Consider the following 21984-nt stretch of genomic DNA (forward strand, 5'->3'; position numbering starts at 1 on the left):
GTAGAATTATGTAATACAGCCAATGAATGTTATTACTCATAGACTATGATGTTAAAAAGGAGACCATTTCTCATCTGTAACATGCTTATAATTGTAATCTGCTGGTACACAAATCAATGTCACTGCTTCTCATTTCATTATTGGAGTAGAGGTGTGTTCAGTTATTATACAGGTAAAAAATGGCCCTGCAATGTTAGGCAAGAACTTTCACCTCCTGTACATGTACTTGCATAGACCATAAACACAGGGAAATTAGAGGCGATTGGGAAAGGGGGGTGAAAAGCGGGAGGGGACAAATTGGGTTTTATCTGTATTAACTTAAAAAGAATTTGTATGCACCTGAGGAATCTGAGAGGTTAATGATTAAGACAATGTTTACCACGCAAGGTCGGAGTTGTTAGTGTATCAACTCTGATGTTCATTAGTCAGCCATTTAGTACATGGATAAGGCTATGTCTGCAGCCCCGCCTATATGAAACTAATGTAGGAAATGTATTATTATGGTAGCTACACCAGTCTCCCTATGTAAAACCACAGAGAATGTGTGAAAAAAGATTCAGTATTATGGTAGCTATTTAATAGTCACAACATTCCTGTAATATCTCTGAAGTCTCGAATGCTTCACATTGATATAGGCAGGTTTCCTGGTAGTGCTCTGAATAGTAGCTGAAGAGGAGAAGTCTCGCCCTCAAAGCGCGACCACTTCCTCCAGTGGAGCAATCGAGGAATGTGTTGACACCCGCAACTCTCAGCAGTCTGTTCTCTCTCTCTCTCTCCTTTATCAGCGAGGAAACACTTTTGTTTAAGTGGGCAAAGCAAGTTTGGTGTTACGACATTTATAGGATTATGCAACTGGTGGGTGGAAAGGAGAATTTGTAATTTCCTACTGTTTTAAGTGTTAAATGTATTGCATAAGAAATATATAAGATTGGGGAGAGAGAGAGAGAGACAGAGAGAGAGAGAGAGCGCGAGAGAGAGCGCGAGAGAGAACAGGTGATTCTAGTTTTTGAGTCTGACAGGCAAAGTTTTGCATCTTTTACAAATAATTGGTTTATAATTGACACGACAAATACTGTTGCTGTCTGATGAATTATCTGGCTGTTTTCTTACAATTTTAAAGTTGATTCAAACTGTTTAATTCAGCCCACATGCTTAAGTACTCGGGGATCAAAATGCCTTCAGACAACTTGTCAGAGTGAAGCTGAAAATTTCAAGCCAATAGATTGTAAACCTGTTGATACACTATGCCGATGATTCACAAAACTTTGATGTTATTTTCTTTAAATTTATTGGGTAGGATATGAGATTCTCTCAGACTTATGCAGAGATAAATTTCTCCTTCGGCCCACGTAAGAATTCTGTGTATAGTGCTGATACCAACAGAACACCTAATGCATACCTTTACGCCTACGTCAAATATTGTAATTTCGTGTGTAGTTTATTTTTTAATGGTTGCGCATTAAATAGTTCAGGTTGTAGAATTTTTATTTGGTGAAGCATCATGCAAGAATTTCATTCAACTGTTTTGATTGTCGTCTAATAGTGAAATGCAATGATGCCCCTGTTTAACGTATGCTTATAACAGACTTATAGTACACATGATGAGTCATTGGTATCTGTGACAGGTTTCAATATGATATGCTGAATGAAAAAAAGGTGATGAATATATTACAGATGCAAACAGATACACATGCAGGGACAAATGTACCTACTATAAAAAAATTATTTATAAAGTCAATTCTTGATGATTTTGCAAGTTGCTGAATTGTAATGAACCGAAAATTCATCAAGAAAAAGTGCTGATCGGCCAATTGTCTTATTCAGCTTACGAATCCAGGCTAAATGTGTGTGTATCTTAAGGTAACTTATTATTTTTCGCATGTCGGACTGGTCAGATTTGGTGTTCAGTTGACTGAGAGGGTGTAACACACCTGTTGACCCTGTAGACTTAGAATGCGAAAACCACCAGCTAAGGCATGAAACTGAGACCATCTCAATATATTGTAAGATATGGTAAAGAAAAGGTGATTGTGTATACACACTGACTGTTGTATTTGCAAAATTATTAAATTAAAATTGGTCCTGGTGCAAACAATGTATAGGATGAAGTGTTAATCTCTCTGGATGTCCCTGGGTATTATAAGGATCTGACTGATATCCTACCCCACATCTCCACCCCAAAACTGTATTTGACCCAGTTAAAGTTTTTAGGGAGCATGGAAATGTCGTACCCTTTCAGGCATTTAATTACGCTTTGCCATCACTTTGTTAATAAGATTCCTATACAACCGCGCCACCTCAAACAAACCTGGAAAAGTGACACCAACAGGTAAATCTTGACACCTGAGTAACGACACAGGTATCTAGGTAATATCTGCTGATTTAACAAATACGGGGTTATATACCAAATTATCAGTAATTCGCGTCCGCTGTTTGCTGAGTAATGAGATTTTACCCTGCTTCTAAGGTTAAGTCCATCTGCGATATTTGACTCACTCCAACAGTATGTTGAGTGTTTACAAGTAGTTTCACCTACCGTTGCGAATTATTTTACATGTTTTGAGTGTCCGAATTAAGGAATGAACAATGTGTTTGCCGGTAAATTTAAGCCCAATCGGAAGTGGCCTGTGTTAGAGAACCTGCGATAACATAAATATTCTTGATGGCAGTGTTTACGATGTTTTACGCTTATTTGATTTCTTGCCTTATTTGGGTTTGGGGGAAAGGTGCCGCTTACGACTTAACCACACAATCTGCATTTAAAATATGTCTGTGGAATGCAGACGCAGTAGAGAAGAAAACATGTTTTTAAATAACCTATTGAACAAGTGAAAGGGTCGAGTGTTTACTCCATGTAATGAATTAATTGTAAAAAACTTATTTAAATGTTTATCTTTTCAATCATCAGTGAATCATTTTAAACTTTACCAGGGGTTCTTCCTTTCTAAAGAAAATATATAAATAACAGGTCGAATATTTAAGCAGATGGCCTTATTAAAAGACTTAAATGTCTTGACAAATATTGGGATATGAGCTTTTTAAATGCTTACTAAGTACTCTCAAAGTGTAAAAGATATGAGAAGCTTTGGGTAAGGGTTTAGTAAGAAGCATAGCCGAGAGTAAAAAACAACTTCATTATATTTGAGTCTGTTGTGTTGTTGTAATTATCTCAAGATGTTGGATATCAAAAAGCAGTGAAATGCTTCAACAGAGGTACATTAAAGTTGGCAGTTGTTTTGTGGGGTTGTTTTGAGATGTGAAGATTTTGTAATTATCTCTATAAGTTATCAACAAGGAGAGTAAGCAGACTGTAGACTGGCCGCTCACTGCAGCTTATTGAAGATCCGTATCAGAATTGTTTATAAATAATGGAGAGATACATTCTCACAAGTCAGCAAACACATGCATGAAGGAGATTTAGAGATTACACAAAAATAAAAAAATTGGAAGGGAGTTGAGAAAGTGGTCAAAAATTGTAAAGCCAGCTAATAAAATTTTTAAGTAAATGTGAAAAAGACATCAGTCAGCTAGATTGCTGACTGCATATACATGTATATGCTGATATACATGTATAAACAGATGAAATCAATAATTCAGTACATATATGTTGGATAAAAACCTATTTTAAACTTGGAAAATGCACCTGGAATCACATTATCCTAATCAATATCATTATCCTTAGAAACTTTATATTTATGTGTTTTGATATTAGATTTTTTTACATTATCTGAGTAGATTTGATTACCTTTGATATATATACATGTAAGCCTAGTAATCTAACCTGAATTTCCTTGCTTTATCTTACAGACAGTTCGGACATTGTGGACTGTAAGTTGAAGCTGATCCTGGGTCTGATATGGACCCTCATTTTACACTACTCAATCTCTATGCCCATGTGGGAGGGAGAGGAGCCCACCCCATCCGAGGGTGGCCCCACCCCCAAACAGAGGCTGCTCAACTGGGTCCAGAGCAAGGTTCCCGACCAGCCAATCAAAAACTTCACCACAGACTGGAACGACGGCCGGGCCATCGGAGCCCTTGTCGATGCTGTCGGACCTGGTAATGATTTCACTGATTTGGTGCTGAAATTTTAAATTCTTTAAGTTGTATGGGACATCTTGTGATGTTAATGTGAATAACAGTATTGATATAAACGGTATATTCAAAATATAATCAGCATTTTAAAGTTTTTTAAATTGTATACTAGTAATTTCTGACCAAAAATTTACATTTCAAAATTTAAGATGAGAAGATAAAAATTGTAAAAGATTTGGCAGATTTCAAAACTGTGACTGGGAGATCAAAAGCCCTTTACTATATCTTATTGCGCTTCATTGTTAGACATCAAAGCTGTGGAAAAAAACCCATTTATAACAGATTCTGTAGAATTTTCTTTATAAAGAAAGAAAGAACAATATCAAGGTGTCCCATATATACCTCCTAAAACGCATGGATAATTGATTCAAATTGAAAATAAGAAGACTTGATTAAATGGAAGTTGTACTAATTTTGAATTACTGTCTCAATGGTTGGTGTTTGCAAAATTTAGACTTCAGAGATAGTAATTTGCATCATATCACACTGACCTTGGACCACTTCTCTGGCTATTGTGAACCTGTTTTGGTTGACAACGATTGCCGGCCTAGTTACAAGTTGAACTTAATTGTCAGCCATTTTTGCTATCAAACCAGTCTGCATTTCAATATATTATTTGATAGCCCTGTCACCGGATGGACTGGTTTTTAGTTTATTTTTTGGATACCTAGGTGGGTGGATGTTTGTATTGGGTGGGTGCATTTTTCTGATAAGAGTCTTTTGGAAATGCACTCTAAGCCTATACTTTCATCAGCTACCCTGGTAACATAAGGTGTTTCTGCACAGTTTTTCTGTATAGCCTTGGATCTATATAACATCAGTAGCCTTGGATCTATATAACAATGCTAACTCAGCCCCAGAATTAAATAATTTGTCAGCTCAAATATAGCTGTTGTCATTTTATGTCTGCCAAAGATCAAGGCTATATAAATGGCAGTATACCTAAAAATAATAAAAATGAATCTTGATGCTTCCCTTCAGAATGCCTTCATAAAGCATTAACATTTCTTAGTCAGCTATTTCTCTTTCGACAGTTGTTGGCCTTACACACCTAGGTTTTCAGATTGTTAAAAAAAAAGCTCCTAAAAACCTATTGCATACAAATGAACCTGTAAGATGGATTTTCGGCAGTTTGATGGAATCTATGTATCAAAGCTTTTAATCTCTCAGTGGGCGTATTTTGATAAATAAAACATAAATAACTCAAATTTTTTCAGATAACAACTAGAGTGCAGGGTTAATCATGTCCTTTGCATTTTTGTGAAGATTTTGTAGATTTTAGAGTTTTTTTATGATTTCAACCCCCAACCCCCCCCCCCCCAATCTTTATTTGCTTCCAATCGAAAATGTAAATTGCATTTTTATGAAGTAGAAGTTCTAGGCTATATTGTATTAATATAGGTATTGCGTGACAGCTGAATCCATGACTAATTCTTGCTTCTATATTAATGAACAATAGTTTTCGTTATATTAATAACATGCCATCCATTTAAACTCCATTTATTTCAAAGAAAGCAGTGAGCTTTTGTTCGATACCTGTAACCGACAGGTAAATTAACCTGCGGTCGTTAATTAAGTCTTTGATTCTGAACCCCCCATGTCATGGTGTCAGTATCGCCTTTGTAGAAATGCCCCCTTTTAAGGCGAGATTATGTGACAATTGTGGTCCTGTCAAACGAGAGCTACGGTAGAGATAAGATTTGTATGGGCGCCGTAATTCACTAACTGGTTTTTTAAATAAATGAATAATACAGCTGACAAAAGTAGGTCTCTCTCTGTATAGATTTGTCGGTTACAATGTACTGTAAGAGCAGGCTGGTCTCGCAGTCAAGTACCGTATTTATAAACAATGCATGATGTTTGACTTATATACCCCTTTGATCTCGGGAGTGGATGTAGTGCTCAAGGATGCTAGTCGTTACGGAGATCCTAAATGAATGCATGCACCACTCAAAAAACCTCAGACACCAGCCCCTTGCAATTACTACAAAATTCTTGTCACCGTGTAGTGCAATAGGTGTGGTGGAGTTATCTCTCTTTGATTGATTTTTGTTTTCTCTCTCCCCAGGTCTCTGCCCTGACTGGGAGGACTGGAATCCCAAGAACGCCAAGAAAAATGCCAAGGAGGCCATGGACAATGCTGAGAAATGGCTGGATATTCCTCAGGTATAACGTCTGTGGGATACTGGCTGAAAAAATGGTTCTCTGTATCTTGGTTGCTGCTGATATTGCACTGAGATGGAGGGTTAGGAAAGCAAATGAGTGGCTAGTGGACGGATAAGTGAAGTTAAAAATAGGGAAAAGGAAGGGAATTGAACATTTTGCATCACAACAAGTTTATCTCTAACATGAGTAAAACAAGGTTTTTATCATTGAAACAACATGTAGGAATTTCATGATGTAAAATTAAAGCATTCCACTAAGACGAGGCTATAATTGGTAATTGAAGTCACTTGTCCAGGTGGTTTGGGGGCAGTGATTACGGGTAAATTACCAATTTCAGGTTCATATGGGTAATTATCTGTTAATAATCTTCACGTGATATAACATTCTTTATTTGCACAAGACTTACATCTTATGGCATAGGTTATTACATACAATCAATAGCAATACTGAAATAATGGTAAGGTACATGCACATGCACACGCAAAGTACATTGACAATGTGTATAAAATAAAATTTTACTAACAGGCGAAAAAACCAGAGAATTTTTCTTAATTATATATATTATATAGCAGCTTTTTGATGAAAGGTTTTATGAAAGAAGAAGGAAATTGTGGAAAATGAAGTAAAACTTAGGGTTATTACATGTAGAGTAAAACATCCAAACTAAAGCAAGTTAGACCAAGCATATGATAATGGATGAAGTCATCTTTATTACTTTTATTCATCGACAAGGAAACAGATATGTTAATTTCACAAACGACAAGGAAAGTTGCTGAAAGCAATTGACACACCATTAACAGTGATAGATAAAAAGTGACTTCTCTACAAAAAAGACTAAAAAAAATTTTCTTCACAGAAATGTTTAAACCTTAAGTGATAAAAGAAAACTTCAGACCTAATTGAAGTAACTTTTCATGTTTTGCGATGAGTTTTGAAGCAGATATGATTTGTGTGTATATACACAGACAGGGTTATCTTGAGGCATGTGTCTGATCAGAGACTAGATATACATGACAGAAATAAATATATATACTGTCTGTCTGCTCCAGTCTTCGTTGTTAAAATGGCTCATGCACTAGCTGAAATGGATAACACAATTTTCAAATGCCCTCTGGTATCAAATATGCATTTGACAGTTTAACGATAGCTAGAAACAAAAAATTAAAAAACTGTATTTTCTTGACAGTTATTAATCTTGCCCTTCTCTTTATCACATTTGTGAGGCCTCTGTATGTTTTTTTTTCCAGTTCAGATATCGTATTTTGGTCAGTCCTTATTTCAAGTTTGTTGGAAAGTTAGATTTAAAGATTTTTTGACGATGAGATACTTATAAAATTTTTTAATTTTTTGACAACTTGATACACCACTGTAGATATCGATTGGCATGACAAAAGTTTTCATGTTTTTAGTTCTACAAGTACAATCTTTTTTTTTTTAATTAAAACATGTTTTTGCATTAATTCTTGGTCATAGGGTACATTCTGGTGTGTGAAAAGGGGAATAACTCTTACTCTTAGAAAAGTAACGTTAATTAATGAAAAAATATTTCGTTCTTAATTATCTACCATTGATGACCTAGCTGTGAAATAATTGATAACTGTGTGCCTCGGTTAAATGCATTCCATTAGGGGTCTATATAGACATAGATAAACAATTTTTGGGCTTGTGGGATGTGCTTTAGAAATTTTGTGAAATGATGCTATTATATTACAAGCTTGATGTCTTTAAAAGTCTATGGCTTTGAATACCCCATACAAATATCCTCCCTTATTGGTGGACTCTGATTACACAGGACAACAACAGATGTCTGTGTTAGTTGTGTGTATTTTGGTTGGGTGTGAAACATACATGATTTGTTTTTCTTGAAAATTTTGGAAGTAAAATCAAAATATGGCCAGCTCAGATGAAAAGAAAGTAAGTACCGGTATATGAAATTTATAGTCGTGTCTTTTGATGCATATGTAAGTTGCGGTTCTTTGCATATTAGTGAAATTAAATATGGCCAGCTCAAATGAAATCAAAGTAGGTTGATAGGCTTAGCTGTGCATCTCCTAGTCCTTACTAATGAATGCAATACTTTTGGGTTATTTTTTTTGATTCCTAATTTGGTATGTTTTTGTTTGTAACAGCTCATTAAGCCCGAGGAAATCACCAATCCCAAGGTGGACGAGCTGTCCATGATGACCTACCTGTCCCAGTTCCCCAAGGCCAAACTGAAGCCCGGGGCTCCCGTCAGACCACGCCTCAACCCAAACCGTGTCCGTGCCTACGGACCGGGTCTGGAGCCCAAGGGCAACCAGGTCGGAGCACCTGCCCGCTTCACCGTGGAAACCTTCAGTGCTGGCAAGGGATCCCTGGAGGTCACTGTACTGAACCCCAAAGGAAAGAAAGAAACTGTAAGTCCATGGGAGGGGGCATTGTGGAGGGGTTTTAGAGAGGATGAGGATGTGGTGTAAAGCATTTAAAAACCACAAAATAAATCACAGGGAACTTAATATGTGTAATATAGTTTTCTTTTGATATGATAAGCATTGAATCAGATATGATGAGCATTACTTGCACAAGAAATGTAGTATCGGTAGCAAGATGTAATTAATTAGTTGTTCACAAGCCTACAACAAGAAAACTTTCTTATCAAAAGAAGTGACCAGTAATATTCACTGATTTGGATATTTTTGCGAAGTCTTTGAAATAATTTACAACATTTGATATTTCTATCTCTTTCATTGTTTTATTTTTCAGTGCGAGTGCGTGTTTAACAACGACAGGAATCTGACTTACTCCTGTGTGTACGTACCCAGTATGGAGGGAGAATACAAGGTAAGGGCACACAACTCTGTCAGGACATCAACAAAATCTAAATTATATGATACTGTCCTTAGATAGTGTCCAATTTTGTTCATCATAAATTGGCTTATGCAATGAAGTGTCAATCTAAAGATTGCATAGAAGGAAAAAATCCTCATGAAAAATCTGATGGGTGAGGTTGAAGTTTGACAAATTTTAAGATAATGTTCAAAGGAAAATGACCAAATTACCTTAACCTGAATTACCTTTTGATGTCAGTGGCAATAGACTCTGACCTGGTATACATACAGAACACCTACACAGTTTTGAGAACAATTTGTTTGTTGCTATAAAATCACCTGTAAATCATAAACTGAGCAGATATGAAGTGGTCCAGTTTATGATATGTAAATAAAAGCAAAGCACAAACATGTTGACATGGCTATAGTGTTAGTAAGCTCTGGTCAGATAGCTGTTGTGAACAACCTAGCTAAAAATGAAGAGAAGTAAAAAGGACAAGGTATTTTACTCATTTTTCTTTGAAATATAAAATTTTGTTTATACAGGGATAGTGACCAAGTCTTTTTCTTTATTCTGTATATGGGAACACAGAAAATTTATTAGCTTACCTTTAATTTTACTTGTAATTCATGTATCTTGTAATTTTTGAATGCTATTGCTTTTACATATTAAGATATTATTTCAAGTAAAAAAAAATAATTAGCAGCTGATCATTACATTTTTTTTTGACAGGTTATCATCAAATTTGGTGACAGAGAAATCAACAAGTCTCCATTTTCAGTCAAGGTCGAGGGAGCGGCTGGTGACCCCACCAAGGTCACAGCCTCTGGACCAGGTCTGGAGAAGACCGGCGTCATAGCAACCAAGAGAACTTACTTCGAGGTCTTCACAAAGAGTGAGTTTATCTTCTGTTTGGCTTTTTATCTCTTTTTTTTTTTAATAAAAATAAAGTTTTAGTTAAAGATTTTAAAGACCATTGTAGTGAAAATATGTCATGTTATGCAATTTTACGATTGATTCATCAAGTTTCATGGTTATACTTCTTGTGTGAATTTTCAATAAGAAAAATAATGCCAGTCGAAGGGAGTTAACTCAATCATGAATCATGTGCATCTCTCTCTATATATATCTATTCATGGAATGTGATACATATGTACAATGAGTTGGTAGACTAGTGTTGTGAGTGTGTGCTGACTTGTTTTGATAGATGCAGTACCAGCAGAATTATTAAGTGACATAGGTAACTTTCTCCTCTGTAGTATTGGTATATAGACCAGGAATATACACACCTTACTCTACACTATATTACATGTATACTGCCTCTCACTGCCTTAACTTCTGCTTCTACATTCCATCAATGGTTAAATGAAGACAATTACACTTGATTAAATAAAGTTTATAAGGACATTATATGTAATGCATTTGGTGATTGATTTATGATAAGGGAGTGGTATAAAGGAATTGGGACATTTTATTAAGCTTTATAGTTTGCACTTTTTAGCTGTATTATGTACTGTAGGGGTAATAAGAAAATATGAAACAAAATATGTTTTTTTTTTAATTTTTAAAAGAGAAGTCTGTCTTTATCTTTTAAAAAATTTTCTGAACTTTTATAATCTCATATATATTATTTTCTGAACTTTGAGATTTATTGATTGATATATCACAATCTTGTATACAATTCTTTCTCTTGATGTACTCTCTGAATTGATATATCAGAATCTTTGATATAAATATATATATAACCACTCCTCAGCAATTTACCCTACTTCACATTACTATAGATGCAGTTAAAATAGTAGTAGCTTCGGGAAAGAAAGGTAAGTCTACCCACAATGCACCTGTGTAACCAAGGCAACTCCTATCTGGTTCATGGCATCAAGAAAAGAAATACTCTCATGTAGTTTTCAGACATGAGATTATTTTTTTTTTAGGCTTTCACAAGGAATGGGGATTAACCTTCCACTGAAGCTCCTGACCTTTTTGCACTCCTTTTTTTTAGGGATACAATTACCAGTACACAAAATGCCTTTCCAGTGCAACAGTTCCCGTGATTTTGATCACATTTCATCATTTTTCAAACAAAGGCTTACCAAAATAACTCTAAATTCCTCATTCATTCATAATTCTGAATAATTCATCAATGGAAATCTATTTTTTATTGGCATTTGACATAGAAAAATTGGATTGGTAATGTCTTTGTTCTAAAGTTTAAAAATTTGCATGAAATACAAAAGTCAATCACTAACCCGAATGTCATTTTGTTCATTTTTACTCCGAAGCTTAACTATGTCATTTTATTTTTTTTTTTGCCTTGCTAAAATTCTTGTTTCAATAAAACTTCCTTTTTTGTATGATAACAGCAAAAAAGTTTTATTTTTCAAATTCTTAACAGCTTTAAAAAAAATCTTGAGTTTTGTGGTACTAGTCATATGTGACTAGAATTTGGAAACGGAGACATGCATGTTATCCTCAATTTGGTGTTGTACGTAATACATGTATTTGCACATGTAGAAAGTAAGAATAATATTGAATGAAATAGTCGGAGTAATGTGTATTCATGAAATAGAGGCAGTTGTTTAAAATATGCAGAGATATACAAATATATAGAACTAGAAGTATATATTTATACAAGACCATTTAGTTATTAGAAATTGGGAATGTGCTTCATAGAAATTTATCTATTGTACAGCTGTAGCAATGGCCATTTCATTTTATTTGTAGACAATACTAAGTTGTATTAAAACTCAGATCCGTTAGTTTCTTAACAACGAATCCAAATTTAGTGAATGTCAATTCATCAGTCTAGAATTTGCTCAGCATTTTCATCTAATAGCATAAAATTAAACCCATTCATATATTAGAAAACAAACTTGCATGTACAATGTTTACAAAAAAACATCATTTCACCTTGATCTTTGGTTGAACGATTTGCCCTTTACCTTGACAGAAGCAGGCAAAGGCAGCATTGATGTGGTCATCCTTGACCCCCACGGTAGGAAGGACACAATCCGCCCCAGCATCTCCCCTGTCCCCGGTAAGGAGGGCACTTATCTGGTGGAATACATTGCCATGGAGCAGGGCCTCCACTCCATCAACATCATGTTTGCTGGACAGCAGATCCCCAAAAGTCCCTATGGCGTCAACGTATCCCCAGGTAAGAGACACTGCTGACAATCAGTTACACCAGTAGCAATTGTACATGTTGTCCTATTATTGATAAAGGTTTCAACTGAATTTTATTTGATATTAAATCATCCCATCGTTGATTGAAATCTGTACCTTATCAAACAAAAAAAACAACATTGCTGTATGTGTATTAGTTTTTGCAAATTCAAATCAAAGAAGTCTTACATAAACAGAAATGAACTTTCAGCATGTATTTTGTCACCTAACAATTGTACATTTTTTACAGCATCCAACGCCAAGATGTGCTATGCTACTGGTAGAGGCATTCAGCCTAAAGGAGTTAGGGTCAATGAAAATGCTGACTTTAAGGTTCACACCAAAGGAGCAGGGTCAGCTGAGGTCAAAGTTCACATCATTGGTCCAGGTGAGATATTACAGTTAGAACAACATGTAGTTCTGTTGTAGTGTAGCATAATATTATAAGGCAGCTCTTCTGCTGAACTGTACTCTGTGATAAAAGTAACAATATGTAATGGGATTTTCTGATAATATTATAACTTTTTACAAAATTATCTGAATCTATTTGTTTTAAGGTTTGATTCTAGATTTTAAATACATGTAATATATCTTGTTTTCAATAGGTGGAGTTGAAATTAAGTGCACATGTACCAAGAGTAAGACTGAGGAGGGTGTGTATGAGTGTGTGTATATCCCCCTGAAACAGGGTCAGTACATCATCAATATCACATTCGGTGAGCAGCACATTGCCAAGAGTCCGTTCAAGGTCGAAGTTGGCCCCGCTAAAACATCAAAGATCCGTGCCTATGGCCCAGGTCTGGAGGGGGGTGTGGTCAACCAACCTGCCCGCTTCACCGTGGAGACCCAGGGAGAGACTGGAGCTCTCGGTAAGGGACCGATATAATTGTCTATTCTAGAAATCCAAGATAGAATCCGATTATTAGCCATATATTTTGTATTGGTAAGAGATGAAAAAGTTTGGTTTGGAAGAAGCAAAAAACTATCTGTATGTAAATGATTTGAGTTGATTTGAAGTTTCTATACTACATGTATGATTGATAGATTGCAGGATTTTCTATTAAGGGACCCTCCATCTCAAGTTATATGCTTTGTTTGCTTGATTCTGCAGTGTTGTATGTTTGTTGTTTACAGGATTTTCTATTGAGGGACCCTCCCAGGCTAAGATAGACTGTAAGGACAATGGGGACGGTTCGGCCGATGTGACCTACTTCCCAACCGCCCCAGGGGAGTATGCTGTCCACATCCTCTGTAACGAAGACGACATTCCCAAGTCTCCCTACATGGTCCAAATCCAACCAGAAACCAAAGCATTCAATGCATCAAAGGTCAGATTTAAGCAGCAACTACATGTGTTTGTACTTATGTTCTGTGTTTTCATCATTTTTCAATGAACATTATTTTTGTGGATAACTTTATTTTGTCCATCTATAAGATCAGATGTTGATTGAAGTACGGTAAAAAAAAAAAAAAAACCCACAACAGAATTGGACCATTGTCAATGAAATTACATATCCTCAAAACAGTCATTTTTTCAAAATCTCAAAAATTGATGCCACCAAATCTTAATATAACCACTATATTGATCATGTCTTGTTCAAGCTTAATTAATAATGAAAAGTGGTGATTTCAAATGCAACTATTGTTTATATTTGGTATATAGGTCACAGCCTTTGGCCCCGGTCTGGAGAAGTCAGGAGTGGTCCAGAACAAATGGACAGAATTCACAGTGGACGCCAAGAAGGCTGGTAAGGCCTCACTGAGCGTGAGCTGTCTGGATGTGGACCTGAAGCCAGTCCCGATAGAGGTCCTGGACAAGAAGGACGGGACCTTCCAGTGTAAATACATGCCCAAGAAGTCCTGTAAACACACGATCACCATCACCTGGGGAGGGGTACAGATACCCAACTCACCCTTCAGGGTAAGTTCTCATCATTACATTGGTGATGAGGTTTGCATGATTAGGTGGGGTTTCAGTGGTGGGGTTTGATGGGGTCCAACTCCCAAAACATACTATTCAGGGTAATATCTTATTTTCGTATTGTGTGGGTGGAGTGAATGAGAGGTTGTCCCAAACTCACCATATCGTCACATAGTATTTGATAGGTCATCTTCCAAACTGATTGACATCTCTGATTTAGATTCCTTTTATTCACATTTTAAAAAGAGTAATTTTGATAGAAAAAAAAACAGCTAAAAAGTCAACTGCCATTATTTTGAGTAAGTTCTTCAGATTTATGATACTTTCTTGTACAGAATGATATCGAGTCAGATGTAGATGAGGTTTGTATCGGATTTTGACAAAGAACTTTTTATAATGCATTGTTCAGTTATATTTAATGCATTCACTTATACCAGTATACTTACCACCTTATATAATCCTTTTATTCTCTTAAGATTGAAGAAACTGGTTCTATTCCAAGAAATAGTGTTTATGAATTCAGTGTGAATCATCCAATTATGCACTTGTCTCATAAATGAACATGTTTACGATCACTTGTACAGCAATTATATTTCTTACCTATCAACTCATCATTCGTATCTAATTTCTTTCATGTACAACCAAACAACCATATAGACATTACACATTTTTTCTATCATAATGTGTAAAATTAAACAACCTTTCCATGACATTTTAGGAGATATATTTCAATTTTCATATCTACCTATAGTTAGTATATAGTCATTTTATCTTCTGCTTGATTTCCAAGAACTCCTGCACCCTGACTTATTAAGATATATAAACACCACCACAATTATCTTTTCAATGTTTTGTTCAAAATGTGTGAATTATGCTTTCAAGGAGAATAATACAAAGAAAGTTTGGAGTATTAAAGAAACAAATTGATTTCTTCTGACAGGTGCAAGTTGGAGAGCCCAGTAAACCAGCCAATGTCAAGGTCTATGGACCAGGAGTTGAGAAAGGGGTCAAGACCATGGTCAAGACTTACTTCATTGTGGATTGCACATCTGCAGGGCCAGGAGATATCGGCATCGCCCTCACTGACGGAAATGGTCGTGACGTTCCTGTAAAGACCACTGACCAGAAAAACGGAACCTTCCGTGTGGAGTATGAACCCGTTAATCCTGGAACTTATGTTGTGGCGGTGTACTTCGCTGGCAAGGAGATTCCCAGCAGTCCCATCAAGGTCCCCGTTGAGGCCAGCATTGACCTCAGCAAGGTCAAGGTCGTAGGACTTGATAAACGTAAGTTTTACCACAAAATTTTTTCGAAATTCTTCGGGAATCAATTGGAGGAGGCTTTTCTTTTTTATATGACGGTATCTAACCTTTTGATTTTCTCTCTCGAAAACTTGATATGCATACCTAAGAAATTGATAGACTCAGTTTAACATCCTTTTGAAATCAAAATCTCTGCTCCTGTTAACATCCAAGTCTTCGATATCCAATCCTTTTCTCAAAGCAGCCCTTCAGAAAATTTAACAATACTTTTTATAAGTTGTGTGCTTCTCTTTTTTGAATTTTTATGATTATATTTTAAATTCTTGCTATATTTTGTGTTCATATATACTTCACATATGAATTTTGTGTTGTCATAGCAACTGTTTTTCTGTAGCAATGACAGTAAATAAAGAGAGAGAAATTCAGATTATCACAAAATCTGCTGGTAAATCCACCACACCAGCCAAGGTCACAGTCACAATGCCCAGTAAAAAGAAGGTGGAGCTAAAGGAAAAACCAACCCCTGAAGGTTACCAGACCTTCTTCACTCCCACTGAGGTGGGACCCCATAAAGTGGAGGTCACCTACGGAGGTAGCCCAGTTCCCAAGTCTCCATTCACTGTGGATGTTTTGCCCGACTCTGCCAGTAAAGTTAAGGCTTATGGCCCAGGTCTCAAGGGAGGTAATGCCAACTCCCCAGCTGAATTCACCATTGATTCTCGTGCTGCTACCTCCCCAGGAGAACTTGGGGTCACCATTGAGGGACCCAAGGAGGCTAAGATTGAGACCAAGCAGAACCCTGACGGTACTGTTGGTGTCACTTACTACCCCGAAGTACCAGGAGAGTACAAGATCAATGTGACCTACGCCAATGCACACATCAAGGACTCACCATTCAAAGCCAAGATCTTACCAGAAGATGCTGCCAACAAGGTGAAATGCTATGGAGAGGGTTTGACCACTGGGCTTGCTATGCAGCCAGCAACATTCACTGTTGACACCAGAGAGGCCCCTAAGCCCGAGAAGAAGATTGATGTGAAGGTCAAAGGACCAGGTCATGCTAAGGTCGAAATGAAGAAGAAACCAGACACTACCACTGAGGTGACCTATCACCCCACCAAACCAGGGGACTACACCATTGATGTGACCTATGATGGCAAACAGGTCAAGGATTCGCCATTCAAGGCTACTATCAAACCAGAGGATGCAGCAAGCAAGGTCAAAGCATATGGTCCAGGACTCACTGGAGGCAATGCTAATGTAGCTGCCACATTTACTGTGGATACTAAAGAAGCACCTGCTCCTAAACAGAATGTGGATGTCCAAGTGAAAGGACCAGCACCAGTTCAGCCCAAATTGACCAAGAAACCAGATGGAACAGTGGATGTGGACTACACTGCCACTAAACCTGGTGATTACACCATTGATGTCACCTATGGAGATAAGCCCATCAAAGATTCTCCATTTAAGGCCAAGATTGTGCCTGATGAGTCTGCCTCCAAGGTCATTGCCTATGGTCCTGGACTCACCAATGGAAATGCTAATGCCCCAGCCACTTTCACTGTGGACACCAGAAATGCTCCTTCAAAGGGACAGAATGTGGATGTCAAAGTGAAAGGACCAGCTCCAGTGAAACCAAACCTGAAGCCAAAGGCAGATGGCACCATTGATGTGGACTACACTGCCACGGCTCCTGGTGATTACACCATAGATGTCACCTATGGAGACAAGCCCATCAAGGATTCTCCGTTCAAGGCCAAGATAAGCAAGGATGTGGCAGACACCCGTGTCCGTGCCTATGGTCCAGGCCTGGAGAAAGGAAATGCACAGGCACCATGCACCTTCACTATCGATTCTAGAAAGGCAGCTGTACCAGGGCCTGTTGGGGTCAAGGTTCATGGACCCAAGGAGGCAAAGATTGACATGAAACAGAACCCAGACGGAACCTTTGGAGCTACATATGTTCCCACAATGCCTGGTGAATACACGGTTGAGGTGACCCACTGTGACAAGCCTCTGGAGGAGTCCCCATTCAAGGTTAAGATTGGACCCCCATCAGGTGAGCCTATTGACACTACTGACAGTGGAGTCAAGGCTTATGGTCCAGGTCTAAAGAATGGCATTGCAGATAAGCCTGCTGTCTTCACTGTTGATGCTAGAAATGCCAAATACCCTGGTGCTATTGGTGTCGGAATTGAAGGGCCCAAGGAGGCAACTATTGATACCAAGCAGAACCCAGACGGTACTGTTGCTGTGACATACTACCCAACAGAACAGGGAGAATACACCATCAGTGTTACTTATGATGACAAGCCAATCAAAGAGTCGCCATTCAAATGTAAAGTCAGGCCCTCCGCTTACGAGAAGAAACCATTGGCTGAGGCTGACCTTAGTGGAGTCAAGGTTTATGGACCAGGCCTGAACCCCGAGGGTAAATTATATACAACTCTCTCTCTCAGCATGGTGAATGACTGAACAGTGGCTGAACAAAGCAAGAGTTGTCATCCCCTGATTCTTTCTGTTAACAGGTGGCGCTTGACAGGACTGATGGCTTATTATTAACGCAAACTTTCAGCAGGCTTGAAATATGACTGTGTCTGTGTGGGCATGATCTTAGAACTTTAACTCTCTCTCTGTGGATGTTTTTTTTTTTTTTTTTTTAATCTTTTTATTTTCTTCTTTAGCTTAATATAACTTTTCTTCTGTTGAGCAGGTCATGCTTATATTTTAATTTTACTTGTCACATATGCTTCTGCATTTTCATTTTATTTTCGATTTTGACACATAAATGTTATTCTGAAGAATATATATGCATTTGTATGATTTAGAGTTATACTGATTGATCCAAAATATAGAACCAAACATATTCATACTCAAACATATAGAAGTGCATTTTAATGTATAGTATCCCAACTATGTACAGTATTATTTCCCCTTCATGTATATTGTAAGTATTTTTTGATGAACATTTAGCACCTATCATTATGAATGACTAAACTAAACAACGCAGCAGTTAGCATGATGAATATTAAAAGCACTGATTATGATCCCCCCTCATAGCTGCTTTCATTCTTTAATGAAAGGAACAGTTCATTTTGTCATAGCTTCATGATTAGATATTTTTGTTTTAAATAGTTTGAATTGAAATGAAACATTTACTAATTGTATGTCAGTAGTTTAATAAGACCAGTTAATATTTTATATAAATTTTTATAAGTTATTTTAATATTTATTTTTTAGTAACAATCCAGTATTTATATAATTTTACCCTATATTTAATTACCAAATATATATTCTAACTTCTATGCATTTACCTCTGCATATTTCTTAAAAGTATAGACTGAATATTCCGTAAACCTATAGCAATCTCCTCTATTATAACCTGTCAGAAAAAATGAATGCTTGCATGAATCTATAACATTGTTTTCATGTCGTTCCATTCTTTTTTGCAGGAGTTTACCTGGATTCTCCCACAGAATTCACTGTGGATGCCAAGACTGTGTCTCCCTCTGGGGAAGGAACCGTCCGCGCTGTCGTCAACAACCCCTCAGGGGTCAAGAACGACACCACGGTCACCAACAAAGGGGACGGTACCTATGACGTACTCTACACCCCAGTGGAGGAAGGTATGATATATTTTTCCTGTTGCATGTTCTTTAAAATCGGTTCCTATAGTAGATACTAGACACACTTTAGAAATGGGTTTCAATGATCTTCACTTTAACAGTTGAAGACAAGTTTAACAAAGAATATTTCAATCACGCATAAAATCAGATGCAGAACTTGCATTATTGAGTACAAAGTATTGGAATTCTGACACGTGTAACCAATACATGTATTCAAAATAAACATTTAAACCTTTCCAGGAAACATTGATGTGGATGTCACTTATGACAACATGGCAATTCCCAACAGTCCATTCAAGGTAGCAGCTGTACCTGGCTGTGACGCTAGCCGTGTCAAGGCCTACGGACCAGGACTCCAGGGTGGCTTCACCAACCAGCCCCAAGTCTTCACCATCGACATCAAGGGGGCGGGGCAGGGCGGTCTGGGACTGTCCATTGACGGACCCTCGGAGGTTCCCATCAACTGTAAGGACAACAGGGATGGTACTTGTACTGTTGAGTACCTGCCAAGCAAACCTGGAGAGTACGATGTCTCCGTCAAATTTGCTGACCAGGAAATTCCCAGTAAGTTAGCATTAAACATCAAAATATAATGACCACAAATATCAAGGATGAAATTATTATCAATAATAAATTCTTTCCATAGACAAGATAATTAAAAAATATTCTGAACATGAGCAAATATTCTATCCGAAATAAACTAGCTAGTCCAGATAGGATTTTAACATTCAGCCATGTGGATATTTCAGACTCTCCTTTCCGTGTCGGAGTAAAGAACCCAGTAGATGCTAAGAAGGTCAAATGCTATGGACCTGGCATTGAGCCAATGGGAGTTAAGACTGGTGCACCAGCAACCTTCACCGTGGATACCACCGAGGCCGGAGAGGCTCCATTAGAGGTCACATGCACTGACCAGAGAGGACGTGTCCAACCAGCTCAGCTGACCCCCGTAGCTGAAGGGGTGGTCGATGCCACTTACTACCCAGTGGAAGAAGGACCTTGCAAAGTTGATGTCAAATACGCCAACCAGCATGTACCAGGAAGGTCAGTTACATTTCTTGTGACCAACTTATGATTTTTTACATTGTTTTTAAACAAATTAATATGAACCCTTGCCTACTGCACATCGAGTTAGTAAGATATTCAAAGATGGATGAAAATGATACAGTAACAGATGTAGGGAAAGGAAGCAAAGACTTTTCCTTGCATATTAATATCATCAAGTGCCTTAATTTTCTTATATTATACTCATTTTTGAGTGTTTCTTTCCTCTAGTCCTTTCACCACCAATGTTGAACCAGGAGTGGATGCCAGTCGTGTCCGTCTATCTGGTGCCGGTGTCCAGGATAGTATTCCTGCCAGTTTACCTGTCACCTTCCTCATCGACACCAGGGAGGCCGGTATTGCTGATCTGGAAGTTCTCATCAAGGTAAGGGTTAAAGTTCATCTGACGTGAATCAGAGAGAGGCTGAGCATCATTATGGAGTTTCCTTGCCTTCATTCCACTCCTTTGTGCAAGGAACTAAATATTACGAGAATAGAATCATCAAAACCGCAGAAACCTCCACATATGTTCCTAATGACTAGAAAAGCTAATTCTGACAATTCTTGTTAGGTATTGCATAATCAGAAGTTTCTCTCTCTACAATGGAGCGGTAGAAAAGTGCGCACTTAATTAGTCCGTGTACAGAGAGGCGAGAATGTGAACAGGTCCCTTAGAGTGCATTCTGAACATCCTCTAAAAGTACACACTCTGCTCTGATAGAAGGGAGGCGACTCACCAAGACTTGCTGTTAAACACCTGTGGTTATTGTCAGAGTCTGGGAATTTGCAGTTCATGACAGAATGAACATCACATTCAGCTGTTCATCCATAAACATAGGGAATATACACACTGACACCTGATAGTCATGTGTAATGTAAAATGACGTAGATATTCTTACAGGAACTTTGGAAAGTTTGACACAGAGACTGGTTCATAGTTCACTTAAGCTGTCTATTGATTTTTTCAATATTTATTTTTAAATTCAGTGAACATGCACCATTGAAAATTATTTGTATTCAAGGATAGCAAGCAGAGTGCTTGAAATAAGTAGCCTTTCTCTTGGAAAATTTTTTTATTCAACAACTATGAATGAATCTAAAAATATGCAGTATAAGAGATTCAATGAGTTGATTTATGGGAACTCAGCAAAGTAGCAAACTAAAATGCCTTTTGAAAAATGTCTACAATTGTTGTGTTAAGAAACCAATAAAAATAGATGTAAGAATTTCACTGGAGTTAAGGGAAGCCATTACAGTTTACATCAATTAGAGCCACTCAATGTTACAAGCTCCCACCCATTCCAAGAGTTCATTGACTGTTGCTAATGTGAAACGGGCAGATCTATTCAATACAGAAATAAATTAGATCTGTATTAGATATTCAATGGACAAATTTCATTATCATTTTTAAAAATACATGTACATGTACCTACATTTAACAAAACTAAAAATTCTTGGATTTGTTTTATCAGATGTATGAGATTTGATTTATAAAGCTGTATTGCATTAACAAATCATATTCTCTGAATTTTCTGTACAGAGACCAGACGGTACTTATGCCCACCCACACATTGTGGACAATGGAGATGGCACATTCACTGTGTCCTACGTCCCAGATGACCTTGGAACTTACGAGATCCTGATCCGCTTTGGAGGTCAAGTGGTGCCCAACACCCCACTCAAGGTCAATGCCTATCCCGTGGGTGACGCCACCAAATGTAGAATTACAGGTAAATTCATGCTCTCTTATAAACCAGATACAAATATCCAGTATCATTGGATAAAACTCCCTAGTGTCTGTTTAATATTGTTGAAAGACCAAAGGCACTCTTGTTGATTGTAGAGGGGTGTAAAATAGTTAAAGGTTACAAGCTCATAGCGTCAAATTTGTGTTTTC

The 21984-nt window shown here is 37.4% G+C and overlaps 1 protein-coding gene across 14 annotated transcripts in view; it reads left to right on the forward strand.

Annotated features, from left to right (window-relative positions):
• LOC105348068 (filamin-A) overlaps window positions 1–21984 on the forward strand; it is a 55456-nt gene that overhangs the window by 12589 nt on the left and 20883 nt on the right. For 6 of the 14 annotated variants that reach the window (XM_066081259.1, XM_066081264.1, XM_066081261.1 and 3 more), the window contains exons 3-22: window positions 3808–4059; window positions 6164–6261; window positions 8391–8657; window positions 9004–9081; window positions 9802–9964; window positions 10277–10309; window positions 10854–10889; window positions 12020–12226; window positions 12485–12622; window positions 12840–13103; window positions 13369–13562; window positions 13898–14155; window positions 14491–14517; window positions 15096–15441; window positions 15812–17848; window positions 18870–19043; window positions 19284–19607; window positions 19793–20087; window positions 20319–20472; window positions 21628–21817. In XM_066081259.1, the coding sequence (XP_065937331.1) occupies window positions 3808–4059; window positions 6164–6261; window positions 8391–8657; window positions 9004–9081; window positions 9802–9964; window positions 10277–10309; window positions 10854–10889; window positions 12020–12226; window positions 12485–12622; window positions 12840–13103; window positions 13369–13562; window positions 13898–14155; window positions 14491–14517; window positions 15096–15441; window positions 15812–17848; window positions 18870–19043; window positions 19284–19607; window positions 19793–20087; window positions 20319–20472; window positions 21628–21817 (5535 nt within the window). Of the gene's footprint in view, window positions 1–3807; window positions 4060–6163; window positions 6262–8136; window positions 8176–8390; window positions 8658–9003; window positions 9082–9801; window positions 9965–10276; window positions 10310–10853; window positions 10890–12019; window positions 12227–12484; window positions 12623–12839; window positions 13104–13368; window positions 13563–13897; window positions 14156–14490; window positions 14518–15095; window positions 15442–15811; window positions 17849–18869; window positions 19044–19283; window positions 19608–19792; window positions 20088–20318; window positions 20473–21627; window positions 21818–21984 lie in introns of those variants that run through there. The other 8 variants (XM_066081269.1, XM_066081273.1, XM_066081263.1 and 5 more) reach the window with 7 other exon arrangements.

Source organism: Magallana gigas, chromosome 4 (genome assembly GCF_963853765.1).
Source record: "Magallana gigas chromosome 4, xbMagGiga1.1, whole genome shotgun sequence".
NCBI lineage: Eukaryota > Metazoa > Mollusca > Bivalvia > Ostreida > Ostreidae > Magallana > Magallana gigas.